The following is an 18,943-nucleotide window of genomic DNA, read 5'->3' as shown; positions in this document are numbered from 1 at the left end:
TGGTATAGGTGTTCCTCACAAAATTAAAAGTAGAACTACCATATGCCCAGCAATTCGTCTTCTGAGTATATACCCAAAGAAAATGAAATCACCAATCAAAGATAGCTGCACTTCTGTGTTCATTATTCACAATAGTCAAGATATGGAAACAACCTAAGTGTCCATCAAGGGATGAAAGGATCAAGCAATTGTGGCATGTATACATCCAACGGAATATTATTCAGCCATAAAAGAAGGAAATTCTGCCATTTGTAGCAACACGGATGAACCTATGCTAAGTAAAATAAGTTAGAGAAAATAAAATACTGCATGATCTCACTTTTACATGTGGAATCTAAAAATGTTGAACTCATAGAAGCAGAGAGTAGAATGATGGTTACCAGGGGCAAGGGCATGGGAGGAAAGGGGAGATTTTAGTCAAAGAGTACATACTTTCATTTATAAGATAAATAAGTTCAGGGGATCTAATATACAGCATGGTGGCTATAGTTAACAGTCCTGAATTGTATATTTGAAATGTGCTTGAATATTCTCACCACGAAACAAAACAAAACAAAAAGGGTTACTAGGTGAGGTGATAAATGTGTTAACTAACTTGATTGTGGTAGTCATGTCACAAAATTCTTAGATATAGAAGCCTCATATTGTATACCTTAAATTAATATAATTTTGTTTGTCAATTATACCTCAATAAATCTGGAAATTTTTAAAAGTTTGGTGTAGAGGACATGAGATGGTACACAGATGTTTGATTTATCAGCTAATAAAGAATAGTGAAGGAGGAGTTTAAAGGAGGTCAGACAAATGCTTTAAAGGAGGTATAAGATACTACTACACCCTATAAGAGCACGTAAATCAACCCCCCTCCCTCAGAAAACTGGCCGTCTAAACTCTGACAGTATCACTTGCTGGTGAAGAAGTGCAGCAACTGGAATCCTTATGCACTGCTGATAGACAGGCAGAGAAGTACAGCCATTTTGGAAAACCAGTTTGGCAGTTTTTTATAAAGTTAAACATACACTTATAGGACTCAGCAATGCTACTGTTTATCAAAATACTAATAAGTGAAATAAAAACTTATGTTCACAAAAAACCTGCACATGAATGTGTATAGCAGCTTAATTTGTGATCACCAAAAACTGGAAACAACCCAAACGTCCTACAGCTAATGAATGTATAAACAATCTGTGGTACATCCATAGAATGGAATACTTCTCAAAGTATTCAGAGGAATCAACCACTCATACATGGAACAACCTGGATGAGCATCAGATACATTATGCTAAGTGGAAGAAACCAACTGCAAGAACTACATACTGTGTAATTCCTTTTATATAATGTTCTAGAAAAGGCAAAACTGTAGGGACAGAAAATAGGGCTGAAGCCACTGCATCGTGAGTGAAGGACTGACCAGTCCAGGAGAAAAGGCAGATAGATAATGGACGCTTTTTCAGGTAAGGTTGAGATTTTATATGTGTGTGAAAGCAGAGTTAAATTCTTTTAGATATCAATGACAATCTCTAATTTATATGTTTTTCTGTTGTTAAAATGACATAGTTACTTAGTTCCTATTTAATTGTAATACTATTGTATGTCTGCTAATAGGTTATGACCTAGTGGTAGATGTAAAAAGCTGCATAACAACAGTCCTTGCCCTTAAAAACCTGTATTTTCTGATAGGGAAGGCAACTGTAAAATAAAAAATTTCAATTCAGTGTGACTAATTATGTAAGAAGTACATGTCCTCGATGTGGTGGTAATACCAAGAGTGAAATGATTGCCTTGTCTCATGCTGGGTCTGGGAAGGCAGCACAGAGGAAGAGATGCTTGAGCTGAGTCTGGGCAAGCAGATAACATTTTACTATTAAAACAAGAGGTGTGTAGGTGTGGCAGGGCATTCCAGAAGTGGAGAAGACTGTCCAAAGCCACGGGGCTGAAAACAGCATGGCGAGTTTGATGTTTAGTGTGGGTGGAACACAGCTTTATATGGGGAGAAGAAAGGAATGAGTCTTCTTTGACAGATAATAGAGAGCCTGGCATGTCATGCTAAGAATCGGAGTCTTATCTAGTTCAGGAGAGGTTGAAATTTGATAGCCTGAATATTAAGCTAGGGCTTCATATGTTTGTTTTTAAGAATGTGGGTATATTTTCATGCCCATCAATGGAGTGGTTAAAGAAACTGTTTTTTATACACATACGTGTATATTCATATACACGTATGTGTATATTCGTATACACGTATGTGTATATTCATATACACACATATTCATATATACATGTATGTATATTCACATATACATATATTCATATATACATGTATATATTCACATATACATACATGTATACATACATGTGTGTATATTCATATATACATATATGTATGTTCATATATGCATATATTATATATGCATATATGCATATTCATATATGCATATATTGTATATATGTGTATTCATATATTGTATTCATATATATGTATATTCATATATGTAGATTCATACATACATATATGTGTATATTCATATATACGTATATATGTATATTCTTGTATGCATATATATGTATATTCTTATATATGCATATATGTATATATGTATTCATATATATGTATATTCATATATATATGAATACTAGTACTCAGCCATAAAAAGGAATAAATTAATGGCATTTGTAGCAACCTAGATGGGATTGGAGACTTATTCTAAGTGAAGTAACTCAGGAATGGAAAACCAAACACTGTATGTTCTCACACATAAGTGGGAGCTAAGCTATGAGGATGCAAAGGCATGAGAATGACACTATGTACTTTGGGGCTCAGGGGGAAAGGGTGGGAAGAAGGTGAGGGATAAAGGACTACAAATTGGGTTCACTGTATACTTCTCGGGAAATGGGTGCACCCAAATCTCACAAATCACCACTAAAGAACTTATTCATGTAGCCAAATAGCACCTGTTCCCCCAAAAAACTATGGATATAAATAAATTTTAAAAAGAATGTGGGTATATTTTCAACATGAACATTTTGGAAGTTGTGCATACAGATCCAGGCTTCCAGCTTCTCTTGAAAAACTGGAACATCTGGTGACTGTGGGCCTACACTCATTTCTATGTGGCAGCAACTGGCTGGAGTCAAAAGCAGCTGCCTCCTTTAAGTGCCTTGAGGCGGAGCATGTGCCTCTTCCTCTGGGTGCAGTCCCAACCACCACCTGTCATTTTACACCCAGCCCCCTTTACTCACTTTTGTACCTGCCTGCCCGTGGCAGATATTTGAGCTTGTGCCTCTGCTGAAGACAGTGGGGAGCCAATGAAAGCCTTGAGGCAGGGGAATCATGTGATCAGACTTTCCACTCTAAAAGGATTAGTCAGGCATGCATATGGAAGGTGGATTGTCATGGGATAAATCTGAAAGTGGAGAACCAGTTAGGAAATAATTGCCAATCTAGGAAAGAGATGAACGCTTAACTGAACTTAATAGGGGGCTGGAGGTGAGATAACAGAGCCTAGATACATTAAGGAGGATTTGCTGACAGGATGTGAAGGGTAATGGAGAAAAAGAAGTCTAGGGTGGCTGTTGGCTTAGGCAACCGACTGGGTAATCTGTGATGCCATTAACCTAGATACGGAATACAGATTCTGAGGGGAAGATAGTGATTCCATTTTGAATGTGCTGCTTTTGGAGATATGTTGGCTACCCAACAGAGAGCTGAATATATGGATCTGGAGCCAAGGACTTGGGAGCTGTGAGCACATTTGTGGTACTGAGGCCCCAGTGGGTTGAGTGAAAAGGAAAGAACCAAAAAGGAAACACTAGAGGAAGTGGACCCAGCTAGCCAAGGGAGATGTACAATTGGTGTTATTGGTTCCAACATGCTACTAACTCTTTAAAATATACTTATGAATTATAAGTTAGAAACATTTTCTTATTAATTCAACAGAATATACTTTAAATACTAATGACAATAGTATTCGAAGATTAAAGTTTCCCCTTGTGTGAAGATTAAGGCTTCCATGGGATGTATATGAGGCAGAGGAGTCACACATATGAAAAAACTGACTCTTATGAAGAGATGAAGTAATTTTAAATGTAAAAAAATAAAAAACCAAGACATTTGCACATAATGGTGCATAGGATTATTGTTTGGTTGCATTAGCTCTGTTGTGAAAGATAGCATCTTTTTCTAGCTGAGAGTAGTTATCTGTAAGCAGGAAATGTTCAATAGAACATAGACTTGAAAGACCAAATTCAAATTTCTAAGCCTCCTAGCATAAGTGTCTATTAGATTCACACCATCATACTTTATATGTTCTATTTAATACATTTTTATGGATTAGGACAGAGCTGTCTCCTTGGGTGAATAGTATAGAATTTTGTATGAGGGGTCATAGCTATTCCTTTAAGAAACATATACGGAATAAGTAATTCAAAGATTGGGGAAGCTGGAGGAATGTATAAATGAGCTTTGGTGGAGTTGTCATTTAGAAGTAAAGCTGGCTAAATCTTGAACATAAAACAAATGAATTCAGAATAATGCACATTATTCTAGTGTTTATCTGGTCAGAACATTCATTTCAGAGGTTAACCAAGACTTTATGGAAAAGAATAAGATTTCCCATGTCCACAAACATATTGTAATATCAGTACAGCATCTTGCCTTTTAGTATCTATTTGGAAAAAATTCAAAATGACTGAATTTATCATATTGTGAGTACTCAGAGAATTGATGTTTGTAACTTCCATTTAGCATTTTGGGGATAATCTGGGTGAGGCCCCTGTGCATGGATATAATAGCTCCTTAACTTTACATTTTATCCTTTGCCTCCCGTCCCCACTTCTTTTTCTGTCTTGAAGGTGTTGCTTCCTTTTCCCCCAGGTATATTCTGACTATTCTTTCTAGAAGACGGCATTCAGAAAATGCACACATATCAACATGCACTATATTTAGTTTGAAATATTCATTGCTGAATAACATCCCACGTGAAGGGAGTTCTGCTGATAATTATGGAAGTCACTTTATTTTATGATTTTTCCCAGTTAATAATCTTGTGATTCTTGTTTGAGTTCCATTCTTGGTCCCCTGTATAGCTAAGATGTAACAAGTCAAGAGATTAAAAGTACTGCCGGTTTCTTTAAATTATCAGTTGTTGATTCTGTGCTATATCTAGAAAGAAATGAGCTGATGAGGGAAGAAGTATTCTCATTGAAAGTTTCCTATTTGGGTCCCATAAGTTAGTAAATCCATATACTGTAATCACTTTTATCACACTCTATAATCACTTTCCTTAATTTTTGTTTTCAGCAGTGGTCTCTATTTTGTAGCTCCAAAACGATCTTATTCTCGTTACAAAAAAAAAAAAGTTACAGTTGTTACTGATCTATGAGCAGTTCTCTTGAGGGTTCTGTTCATTAAAATAATAACTCTAAAGGAAATATCAGAGCTTTAAGGAGTATGGTTATATTAATGTAAACCTGTACATTTAAGAATAGTTTACTAATGCTTTTTTACATTATATAATTTACATTATATACTTTTTTTACATTATATACATTATTTAAATTATGTAATATACATCTTTCACCTTCCCCTGCTAGGCATCATAATCCCTTAATTATAGAAAAGGATTTTAAATAACTCCTTTTCTTCTTTGTAATCCATTTAACTTGCATTAATTAGGCAAATGCCTTGTTAGGTAAATTTTTATTTTTAACCACAGCCCAAGATAAGAAAGCTCAGAATTGCAGAATCAAAAGAGGAGTCATTTCCGGGGTTTGGTAGATTTATGGAAAATCTCCGATATTAAAATTAAACTTAAGGCTCAGCAGAAAGCTGTCTCAACTTTTTAAAGGGATGTTTGTAAGATCACAAGTATCTTTAAGAATGAGTTTTTTTGAGTATCTCCTTTGAATTTAGCATGTGGTAGATTTTATGGATTACAAAATCGGCATACAACTTGTCCCCAGAATATAGGGAGTATATAATCTAGTTGGGAAGTGGGATACACATGTGAAGTGGTTAATAAAGTTTTTAATATAGGATAATAAAGTGCTAAATATATTTAATACATCTTTAATAAGTATTTACTGTGCCAGGCATTGCAATAGTTTCCGTGGGAGGTAAAAAGAACAGGTAGGTGCCCTCTACCCACTGCAGAAGATAGTTACACATACATAAGCCTAACTTACTCAAGGCCTCAATTCATAGACTATATGCCCTAAAGTAGAGTCTTATTGTATTCTAAACTTTACTATTCCCTTAGAATCTAAATCCTCCTTTGTGAATTGTTCAAAGCTGAATCCAGGTCCTACCAGCTGTGTGAAACCTTCATGACTTTAGCCTGCCTCCTTGATAAAACACTAGAGACACAAAGAGGGCAACGGGATAGGTGGAAGGAAGTGTGGTCTGTGTAAGAAATTTGTCAGGCTAAAGTTTCCTATTGAAATCACATAATCTCAGCAGTGACATGCTAAATGGTACTCATCTGGCCCTGTGGTTTAGGTACTAGACAAGTATATGATTGCCAATCAGAGTTTTCTTTTTTTTTTTATTATTACTTTTATTTTAAAACTTTTAGGTTCATATGGTTTGACTCTATGTCCCCACCCAAATATCATGTTGAATTGTAATCCCCACATTTCAGGGGAGGGGACCTGGTGGAAGGTGATTGGATCATGGGGGCGGCTTTCTCCATGCTGTTCTCATAACAGTGAGTGAGTTCTCATGAGATCTGATGGTTTAAAAGTGTGACAGGTCCCCCCTTGCTCTCTCCTGCTGCTATGTAAGACATGCCTTGCTTCCCCTTCACCTTCTGCCATGACTGTAAGTTTCCTGAGGCCTCCCTAGCCATGCAGAACTCTGAGTCAATGAAACCTCTTTTCTTTATAAATTACCCAGTCTCAGGTAGTTCTTTATATCAGCATGAAAACAGACTAATACAAGGGCACATGTGAAGATTTGTTATATAGGTAAACTCATGTCATGGGGGCTTATTGTACAGATTATTTCATCACCCAGGTATTAAGCCTAGTACCCATAGTTATTTTTTCTGCTCCTCTCCCTCCTCTCACACTCTACTCTCAAATAGACTCCAGTGTCTGTTTTTCCCTTCTTTGTGTTCATGAGTTCTTATCCTTTAGCTAAAGGATAAGTTATAAGAACATGTGGTGTTTGATTTTCTGTTGCTTAGTTTGCTAAGGATAATACCCTCCAGCTCCATTTATGTTTCTGCAAAATATATGATCTTGTCCTTCTTTATGGCTGCATAGTATTCCGTGTTGTATATGTACCACATTTTCTTTATCTAATCTGTCATTGGTGGGCATTTAGGTTGATTCCACATCTTTGCTATTGTGAATAGTGCTGCAATGAACATTCATATGCATGTCTTTTTATGATAGAATGATTTATATTCCTCTATATACCTAGTAATGGGATTGCTGGGTCAAATGGTAGTTCTGCTTTCAGTTCTCTGAAGAATCACCATACTGCTTTCCATAATGGTTGAACTAATTTACACTCCCACCAACAGTGTTTAAGGGTTCTCTTTTCTCCACAACCTTGCCAGCATCTGTTATTTTTTGACTTTTTAATAATGGCCATTGTGACTAGTGTGAGATGGTATATCATTGTGGTTTTGACTTGCATTTCTCTAATGATCAGGGATATTGAGCTTTATTTCATATGCTTGTTGAAGACGTATGTATGTCTTCTTTTGTAAAGTATCTGTTCATGTCCTTTGCCTGCTCTTTAATGGGATTGTTTTTCTCTTGTAAATTTAAGTTCCTTGTAGATGCTGGATATTAGACCTTTGCAGATGCATAGCTTGCAAATATTTTCTCCCATTCTGTAGGTTGTCTGTTTACTCTGTTAATAGTTTCTTTTGCTGTTTAGAAGCTCTTAAGTTTAATTAGATGCTGTTTGTCAATTTTTGATTTTGTTGCAATTAGTTTTGGTGTCTTTGTAATGAAATCTTTGCCCATTCCTATGTCCAGGATGGTATTGCCTAGGTTGTCTTCCAGGGATTTTATGGCTTAGGGTTTTATATTGCAGTCTTTAGTCCAACTCAAGTAGATTTTTATATATAATGTAAGGAAGGGGCCCAGCTTCAATCTTCTGCATATGGCTAGCCAGCTATCCCAGCACCGTTTATTGAATAGGGAGTCTTTTCCCCATTACTTGTTTTTGTCAGCTTTGTTGAAGATTAGATGGTCATAGGTGTGCATCCTTGTTTCTGGGGTCTCTATTATGTTCTGTTGGTTTATGTGCCTGTTTTTGTACCAGTACCATGTTGTTTTGGTTACTGTAGCCCTGTAGTATAGTTCGAAGTCAGGTAACGTAATGCCTCCAGCTTTGTTTGTTCTTTTTGCTTATGATTGCCTTGGCTATTTGGGCTCTTTTTTGGTTTCATATAAATTTTAAAATAGTTTTTTTTCTAGTTCTGTGAAGCATATCATTGGTAGTTTGATAGGAATAAGATGGAATCCGTAAATTGCTTTGGGCAGTATGACTATTTTAATAATATTGATTCTTCTTATCCATGAGCATGGGATGCTTTCCTATTTGTTTGCATCTACTCTGATTTCCTTGAGCAATGTTTTGTAATTCTCATTGTAGAGATCTTTCACTTCCCTGGTTTACTGTATTCCTAGGTATTTTATTCTTTTCATGGCAATTGTGAATGGGATTGCATTCGTGTTTGGCTCTCGGATTGGCTGTTGTTGGTGTATAAGAATGCTAGTGATTTTTGTACATTGATTTTGTATCCTAAAACTTTGCTGAAGTTGTTTATCAGCTGAAGGAGCTTTTGGGCTGGGACTATGGGTTTTTCTATATATAGAATTATCATGTCATCTGCAAACAGGGGTAATTCGACTTCCTCTCTTTCTATTTGGATGCCCTTTATTTCTTTCTGTTGCCTCATTGCTCTGGCTAGGACTTCTAATACTACGTTGCATAGTAGTGGTGAGAGAAGGCATCCCTGTCTTGTGCCGGTTTTCAAGGGGGAATGATTCCAGCTTTTGCCCGTTCAGTATGATGTTGCTGTGGGTTTGTCATAGACAGTTTTATTATTTTGAGTTATGCTCATTCAATACCTAGTTTATTGAGAGTTTTTAACCTGAAGGGATGTTGAATTTTATTGAAAGCCTTCTCTGCATCTGTTGAGATAATCATGTGGTTTTTGTCTTTAGTTCTGTTTATGTTAATCTGAGTTTTAGATACTTATTCATCCACCCTAGAAATATTCATTGAGTATCTGCTTTGGGGGAGGCACTATTCCAGGAGTAGGGATAGAACAGTGAATAAGGAAGTCCCTGCTATCATGGAGCTTACTGTCTAAAGAGAAAAACAGACAAGAAAATAAATCAATTGATTAATAATACAATTTATATAGTGGCAAATGTAAGTGAAATGAAGATAAAACAAAGTAGGTAGTTAAAAAGTCATTAAGAGGAGGGTATTTTAGACACTATTCACAGACACAGGTAAGAGATGGGATAGACAAATGTTAGGTGAAATCATTAGGATGGGGCACTGAATAATCTTGAAGGGTCAAGAAGCAGGAACGAGAGCTTTTCAGGCAAGACGTGGGATGGAGATAAGCAAGAATGTGTAGGAGTGGGGAGCAAAGGAAGAGGCAGAGAAGGACGAAAGCCTGGGGAGTCATAGGAAATAAAGTCATGTGTACAGGGTCACATCCAAATACACCTTGAAAGATTGAGTCTTCCTTTTGGACAAAGTGGTATACAAATAAATGAATAAATAAATAGCTCTAAATCCACTTGAACTGGTGGCCAGAAAGCCACTGCTATTAGAGGCTTGAGCAGGGAAGCAAAAATGTGTGAAAATTAATCCAATAAATATATGTGTACACAATGGTTTGAACCAAAGTGACACTGAAATCAGGAATGTCAACTAGAATGCAACTGCAGCAATCCAGGCACATAAATAACATTTTTATATCACATTTGCTTTCTTACCTCATTTCATATTCATTTGAACATATCTATTGAGCATCTATTAGGTGCCGGGGGGTATGTAAAGCACTGGAGATACATTGGTTAGTCAATCAGTTATGTTCCCTGTTCTCATGGGGATCACAGTGGAGTGGCAAAACAGGCACCAGTCAAGTAATTACAAGACTGAAAGGCTAATTTCAAATTATGAGAATTACCTTGAAGAAAAAGTAAACAGCATTATGGGGGCACATAACTAAGAGGCTTGATATCATGTTGTGGTGGGCAAGGCTTCCCTGACAGAAATTGCAGCAGAAATTTGAGATTGAATAAATATTGATTAGAAAGTGGAGTGTAGGGCAGGGAGGGGAAAAGAACACTCCAAACAAAAAGAAAAAAAAAATAGCATGTGCAATATCTGTATAGCTGGAGGGCATATGGCCTGTTCAGGGATCTATCTGTAAGGTACATCTGGAACAGAGGGTAAATTGGTAATTGGTGTGGAATTATGAGTTGGGGTTGCAGACATAGGCTAGGCCAAATACTGCGAGCCATGTCGTCTATACCTGGGAGTTTACACATTAACCCATGAGCAGTGGAAACCACTGAAAGATATTAGGCAGGGAGATGGGAGTGTGGACAGGGAATGAGATGGATCAGACATCTGTTTTGAAAATACTCACTCTGGCCTCAGTAGAGAGAGAGGGGCAACAGTGGATGCAGGGAGGTTCTTATGGAATTAGGGTAGTGGTTATGCAAATAGAGAGAACTGAATGGGTTTAAGAGATAGTGGGAAGTACAGTCAGGAGTAATGGGCAACAGAACTTGGATACAGGCAGTGTTAGGATGATTCCTGAGTTTCTTGTTTGTGCAAATGGGTGGTGTTTGCAGAGTCACCCTGTCATGTGTGCATCATTATTATCTCATTTTACACTTACCTGAGGTTCTAAGGGGCTAAATAGTATGCCTAGGGACACCTTTAATAGGTCACAGAGGTAAGACTCAAACTCTGGTGTATGATTTCAAAACTTGGGTTATCTCATCTATGCTGTGCTTCTGAGTTGATTGCAGAAGGAAGAAAGACTATAGCTCAATGATGGTGACATAAAAACATTGGTCTTTATTATCACAGAGCCATAGAATCTTAGCATTGGGAGGGATTATAGAAAGCTTTCTGATGTGTTTTTCGAGCTTCTTTGACTGTGATTTACAGTGAGAAATGTATTTTACATCACAAATGACCACACAAAGAATGGAAACAATTTCTTGACACAGCATTAATATATTGACATGATCTCTGTTATTTTCCACTCTATCATGTTACATAAAAAATGCTAGTTGCTATCCACAAAATTGATTTCATAATCCAATTAATGAATTGTTTAGACAATACTAATCTAGTCCTCTTAATTTTTAGAAGAGTATTTGAGGCCCAGAACTGGGAAGGGATTTCCCAAAATCTTACAGCCAAGAAGCAAGTGAATTCCTTACCCTTAGTCCAGTTTTTTTTTTGTTTCTTTCATAAATAAAATTGACTGATAGGTTTGTAAATTTTATCATTTCGGAAAAAGTAGCTGTTGATAATTTTTGCTTATTGGCATTTAGTTTGTTTCTTCCTGTAAAAGTTTTGTTTTATACTAAGGTTAGACCCTCCAGGACCCAATTAAATGAAACATTGCAAGATTTTATTTCAAAAGTAAAGGACATGGAACGGCCAAGATAATAATAGTGCATTATCTTTGAGAATCTGAGAAAGACTAATAAAAGGCCACAGAAAATGAAAAGCAGTTATCAAAGAGAGGTGATAAAAAAATGAACTTATGACGTTACCTAAGAAACCAAGGAATAATTGTGAAGCCAAGAATAAAAACAAAATTTTTCTGCTAAGCAGAAATGCCAAATGGAGAATAGAAAGTTTTAATAACATGCAAAATCACAGGTACTGTATTTCATGAGCAAAGTTTAAACATAAACGAAATACGTAAGTTTAAAAAGCTTAGGTAGGTAATATTGAAAAACAGTGGTACATTGGAAAAATATTTAATGGAGCTATCAGACTGTTAAAGATTTAATAAATGAAAATTTAAAGTTTACTCAGCTGAACTGAATTTAGAAGCTTATAGTAACATTTAGGGAGAAGACAGAGAAAGGGATTTGTTTGCTAGTTTTTACACAGTCCTCTAATCTTGATGGAAATATAAATTAGTTGCTGAAAATCCTGACAAGTTTTCTGATTATTTTCCCCATCAGATATGCACAAGCAAAGCTTAGGAAGCAGTGAAACAGCTAGGACTGAGGAAAACAGGGATCAGAAGTCCCACGGTGGGGGAGTTGGAAAATAGTAGCATGTGTGGTGGGAGACTTTTTCTTTTTAAAGAACAATACAAGAGGCAGAAGAGAAAATACTGTCCATCTAACTTCAGGGTATTATCCATGCAGTCACCCAACAAGTACTTAATGAACCCTTACTGAGAGGCAGATGCTGTGCTAATCTTTGGAGACAACCTATGAATAAGACAGATCTGGTCCCCTGCCCTTATGAAGTTTGCAGTCCCTTAGGTCATTCCAAACACTTGACACATGCTGTAATAGAATAGGGACAGTGTGCTACAGAAGTAGAGAGGTATCTGATCTGGGCATGGTGGGTTAGGAAAGGCTTCCTGGAGCAAATGGCATCTGAGCCAAGACTTGAGTAGGATAAGTAGAAGTTATGCAGATGAAGTGTGAAGTAGACAGGTTTGCCTGTTTCAAGGATTACATCATACCATGTGTTTAACATCTTAATAAACATTAGCCTGGCACAGAATAATCTCCCATAAATGGCAATTTTTCGTATTTCATTATTGTCAGTTATAGGCACTGCTCAGATGCTACCTTTCTTTTGATTTTCCATAGAAAACAACCACATCACATACTGTTTCCATAAATATGGCCAATAGAATATAATGTTAATGTTTAATTGTTATTATTTAAAAGGTTTACAAAATACTGATGTTTTTCATTGAAGTCAGCTTTGCTTGGAGAAGAAAAATGCAGAGCATATAGTATATTACAATCTGTCTATCTAAGGAAAATATAGAATCAGACTAATAGAACTTAAGTGAACTATAGTGGTGACCTGATACAGTACCTCCCTTTAACACATGAAAGAACATAACACATGAATGAGCCATTTGCTCAAAGTAACAATATTGTTTGTTGGTGGCAAAGATGGGTCTCAAAAGCAGATGTTCAATATTCATTTCCTTTATGCCGTACTGACACTTATAATAAATTGTTTTCAAAGCTCTCAACTTTGATGTAAAATTGTGTTAATATTGTTTCATTGATGTTAATTTCAATCATTACCTTTGAAGTTTTCATGGACTTCATTTTTGTTTTTCTACTACTTTGTTCTTTCTGAGAATGTGTGCTTATTAATTTCAGTTGAACCATTTTACTGTACATTAAGAGTGAGGAGTATACGTAATGCTACTATCCATTTTCATTTTAAACCATTAATTTATTATTTGCAGTAGACAAACATATTTTAAATGTCATTTATCCTCTGTTAGGTCAAGGTCTCAATCAAAGATGACCATTGGTAGGCATATTAAGCAAAGTATTAATTAAAACCTGGAAAAATGCCCTGTAGTTAGTAGTCTAAATAATACTTTCCTATAACACACACTCCTGGCTGCCACTGTGGTAATGTTCTTTTGTGATTATTATTGTTACATGGTTATATGTTCACATACTCTCTTTAAAGCTATATAATTAGCAAAGCCTTTAAAATAAAACTACTAAAATGTTCTTCTGTGCTATTCTTCCTTTTGCTCACTGTTCACTCAGAGTCTTCTGTGCTTTAGTCTATTGTACTAGTATTGATTCCTTTGCCCACCTGCCAGCTTTCTTATCTTTAGGCGTCTTGAAAATACCATAATTGTTTGTCATTCTCTCCACATGGGAGCCATTCACATCCCTTGACTATCTCTGTGAGGATCCATTGGATAAGGATTATTTCAATGGCCACCAGATTCTTCATCTTATCCAGTGTGCATTCTGAAAAGCTGTTTTGCCTTATTGCTTACATAGCAATTGCTGCTGAGCTTGTTTCTCATTGTCAAGATCTCACCACTCTAGCTTCCGACAACTTCTTTCCTTTACCCCCCCTTTTTTTCCTGGTAGCATTATAATTAGAAATAATGCTGTGAATTATTGACTTCCGGTAAAATTCTATGAGTTCCTGATCATCCCCATGATTCCAATATTAAGTAGAAGCAATTTAGTTTCTGAAGGCTGAAGCTTTGCTCTAGGGTTTTGTTGTTTTTTTTTTTTTCCACAGCATTTCTTTTCTTTTTTTCTTATATTACTTAAGATCTACAAACTATTGACTTTTGGTTGTTGAATTTGCAGCTGTTTCAGGATTTTCTGGTGTGTACATCACTGTTTAAAAATCAACATAACTTTATCACTTTTTTTTTTTTTTTTTTTTTGGAGTAAAGAAGCATCATTTAGACTTGCCAAAGACAGGGAATGGTATATTAAATAAATTGGTGAGTAAACTGGTTATACCAGTTTGATTGGTCTGGCTATTCTCTTGCTATACTTGCCTTAGGAAACAGAAATCTTTTTCATTTATAGATTTTGATTTATGCTTTTGCTTCTTTAAATCATAGGACATCATATAATATGCAAAGGTCATTCAATGATGGGTCCCATTAGTTTTAAATAAAAAAATGAGAAGAGTAGTTCTAAAGTCCTAACTTATTTGCATTAAAATTTATAAAAATAGTCTCAGTGCTCAGAAAGGCTGAATTTTTCTTTTCACTATTTCAGTGTATTACAAAACTTCCTTTCTACTGCCTCAGAACCTTTTCTTTTTTTTTTTTTTTTTTTGAGACAGAGTCTCGCTCTGTCGCCCAGGCTGGATCTCAGCTCACTGCAAGCTCCACCTCCCGGGTTTACACCTTTCTCCTGCCTCAGCCTCCCGAGTAGCTGGGACTACAGGCGCCCGCCACCTCGCCCGGCTAGTTTTTTGTATTTTTTAGTAGAGACAGGGTTTCACCGTGTTAGCCAGGATGGTCTCGATCTCTTGACCTCGTGATCCACCCGTCTCGGCCCTGCCTCAGAACCTTGAGACTACAGTATTTTGTTATATAAATCTCTTTGCATATGCATTATATTTTACAGTTTATTTTGTTTTTCAATACATTTTTAGTATGGAAAATTTTTAAAACCTATAAACGTCTATCATCACCTGACTTCAACCATTATCCATTCATTAGTCACATTTGTTTTATCATATTCTTACCTACTCCCTCCCGCCCCTTGAAATAATAGTAAGAATCACAAGCACCATGTAATCTGTTAGTATTAAGTATCTAGCTTTAAAATTAAAGTCTATATCTCTAAAGTTATAAAACATAACCATACTATTATCATACCTAAAAACTTTAACAATATTTCCTTAATAGCATCAACTAACCAATAGCATCAGCTAACTAATCAGTATTGAAATAGCTCTAATTATCTCATAATTTCTTTTTACATTGGTTTATTTACATCAGAATCCAAATATAAACTACGTATTGTATTTGGCTTATATGTTTATTAAATCTCTTTCAATTCATAGTTCTTCCCTCATTTTTTCCTTGTAATTTGTTAAAGTTCTTTGAGTGTTCACAAATTTTAATTTTGTGGATTGTGTTCCGACATACTATTGCATAATGTGTTTCTCTGTTGGCTGAATTTCCTGTAACCTGATAGGTAGGTCTAGGGCTTTGATCAGATTCTATTTTATTTTTTGGTGAGAATAATTCATGGGAATGCTGTATGCTTCCATAAGAAGGAACAATGTCTGCTTGTTCCTCTGTGATGTTAAGATTATTCCATGTGTTTGTTTCCAGCTTGATCCATTCATTATAAAGTTTTCCATTAATTGTTAATATGAAGTTTTTAGCAGCCATTGATGATCATTAACTAGGATCCATTATTACAGCAGTTGTTGCAAAGTGGTATATTCTAATACTAACATTTTTTCTTATTTATCCGGCTTCATTTAAAATATTCATTTTGATGGATTGAATAAAAGTTAATTATTGAGCACCTATGATGCACCAGTACTCTGCTAGGCAGTATAAGGGGAAGGCAAGTGCATGGACTGTGCTCTAAGTGGAAACCAACAATATATCCAACATACTCAGAGAGCAGTTATGGTATGGTCAGTGAAATAAGACAAGAGAGATAAGCATGGGCAGTAGAATGCTTCAAGGAAGATGTGGACCATGAGTATTTTATGAAGAAGGGGAAATCTGAGGGAATTGCAAGCAGGGGGTGCTTTGAATCACTCCATGAGCTAAGAATAGGAATGGCCATATAAGGGAAGGCAGAGGAAGAACACTACTTAGAGATTATGTATTAGCAACATCAAAGGGGGGCATTTGTTGGTAGTGAGAAAACTAAATTATTTAGATTCTATATTGATTAGTTGACATCATCCTTTTGAACTTTCTGATCTTGTTCTAAACACTTTTGGCAGAAATACTTTGGATGGACTAGGGAACTACAACCAAGCTCAATGGTTTGGAAATTAGTTTGTCATAAATAAAAATTCATCTGAGCTTAAGAAATTTATGAGCTTCCAAGTCAGAAATAAAATGTAAAGAGACAGTCATGTTGATGTGTATACATAGTAATAAAAAAATCCAAACTACATGGCGACTTGTGGTTCCACAGACCAAACCAGGATATTTGGAAAGGAGAAGCAGGTGCGCAGGGTTTGATGTGAAGCTGTGGCAAAGTTAAAGATGTTGAATTTAATTTTGGAAATGTTGGATTTTAAGTGCACATACAAATAGCTAAGTCTTAAAGAATTTGTTAATATAGGATTGAATTGCAGACAAAAAGATAGAGCGGATAATACAAATTTTGTGGTCAGAAACATAGATTGAACTCCTAGAAGGGGATGAGCACATCAGATAATGAACATAGATAGAGAGGTTGAAGGTTAATGAGAGGATAATATAGGGTTGGAATTATAAGGTAGACACAGGCAACAGGAAGAAGAGAGCAGTATCTGTTGGTAGAGAAACAGGGGAGAGAAATGTCATGACCTGGGGCAGGAAAGAGTTTTAAGCATGAAGCAATAGTCAACAGGGTCAACTATCACCATGAGGTCAAGGAATGGAGAACAGAGAACTATCTTTTGGGCATTTCAGGGGGAGATCACTAGTAATATTTGATGGGATGACAGAACACTGCTTTTAATTGTAGCAAGTGAAAGATGGAAGATAAATTACAGAAAGGAAAGATTTGAAAGCAGGTCAGGACAGAAGCAGGGATGATGTATTCTAGGAATGGGGTTCCCAAGAAAAAGGTCAATATGATGGACAGGATAAGCAGTAAGTGGACTAAACTGAATGATGTTTAAAAACTAGGAGTAGAAATTTCCTGGGTTATTTTGATAAACAAGGCAAAATATTACTTTAGAAAATGAAAATTTTGCAAAATGAACTTAATTATTTAGACTCACTTTAATTGTATTTGTATGACATTATTTTATTTAATTTTCATCATATATATTACCATTAATAAATGATGCTCACATGAAATGTGTAAGAAATGAAGTATTTAATTGGGAATGCTAATATAAAAAGAATTTTGCATACCTCTACATTTCCCTGCTGTCTGCTTCCTTAGCCAGATATATACATGGATCAGATAAGTATTTGTTTTTATTTCATTAGTTTCATTGGTTTCCTGCTTACAAGGATAATAAATACTTATTGAAAAAATGTCACCCAGCACAGAAAGGTTTAAAGAATAATTTTTTTAAATCCCAGGAAATGATTCTATTCAGAGATAACCAATATTGTTGTTTGGTAAGTCCCCTTCCAAATCTCTTTCTATGCATAAATACATAGTTGATATTTTACATTAATGAGATCATACTGCAAATGTGGCTTTATATCTGCTTTTCTGCATCTAATAATATATTGTGGATATTTTCCATTTCAATGAGTATGGAGTTATGGCATCCTCTTTCAATGGCAGTCATTGTATAAAAGTACCATAATTGATTTAAGCCATCTCCTTGCCAGACTTTAGACTTTTTCGATTTTTCTGTTTTAAACAGCACTGTAGTGCACACTCCTGTGGGTACATTTTTGTGCACTTGTCCAGTTAATTGTCTTCTTTAAATAATATTCTGGAAATAGGGTTGTGGATCAAGGCTATGCATTTTTTATATTGTGACACATATTTACATATAACCTAATACCCAACAGAAAGGCTGTAGCAAGTATACTTTTACCAATAACACATACTGGTACCCAGAAAGTTGTTCTAAGTGTCTTACAGTGGTTTTTCATCTTAACTCAGGCCTGCTTTCCATTCTTATAAAACAAGAAAGCTGAAATATAGCAGAGATTCTTAAACTTTTAAGCATTTTAGGATTGAGAATTTTTGAAAGTTGTTTAACCTCTGGAAAAAAAAAATGGGCCAAACCAGAAATTTTTACTTACTATTTGTGGGAATATACAGATTCTTTGGAGTTAAATCATAGATTCTTTAGGAACCCCACTCCATGAATCTAGGTGAAGAATAACTGAATGACATGATTTTAAAGTTGCTTTTTCCTTTTAACCCACACACACACATGTTTCACAGATACATCACACAGTCATGTGCACATAGAATTTAAACATTTATTTGGAAAAAAAAATTGACATCTGCTTTATATAGAGCCTAGTCTTATTATGACCTGTGAAATAACTTCAGTGTGCATAGTTACTGGAATGAAGTTTTTCTATTTATTTCAGGTTCTTCAATGGCGAGCCCACCAGGAAGAGGTAGCAAGACTGGAAATGGAAATTTCTGCCAGAAGAAGAGAAAAGGAAGAGGAGAAAGAGAAATTGTGGAAGAAGAAGGAATTGTTGCAAAGGGCAGAGAAGAAAAAAAAAGTATAAAATCTATTGTCAATATGAATGTGTGAATGAATGCTTACTGGCCTGAT

At 35.7% G+C, this 18,943-nt stretch overlaps 1 protein-coding gene across 20 annotated transcripts in view; it reads left to right on the top strand.

The window, feature by feature from the left end:
- The window catches only part of CCDC148 (coiled-coil domain containing 148), a 279,411-nt gene that overhangs the window by 182,119 nt on the left and 78,349 nt on the right, over positions 1–18,943 (top strand). For all 20 annotated transcript variants that reach the window (XR_012421116.1, XR_010579884.2, XM_065525533.2 and 17 more), the window contains one exon: positions 18,750–18,890. Coding sequence is in view for 18 of the 20 variants with exons in the window: in XM_065525533.2 (XP_065381605.1) it covers positions 18,750–18,890 (141 nt within the window). In the remaining 2 variants the exon portion in view is untranslated. The remainder of the gene's footprint in view (positions 1–18,749; positions 18,891–18,943) is intronic.

The sequence above is a fragment of the Macaca fascicularis genome, chromosome 12 (genome assembly GCF_037993035.2).
Source record: "Macaca fascicularis isolate 582-1 chromosome 12, T2T-MFA8v1.1".
Lineage (NCBI taxonomy): Eukaryota > Metazoa > Chordata > Mammalia > Primates > Cercopithecidae > Macaca > Macaca fascicularis.
The sequence above is the reverse complement of the archived record's forward strand: the minus strand, read 5'-3'. Positions and strand labels throughout refer to the sequence as shown.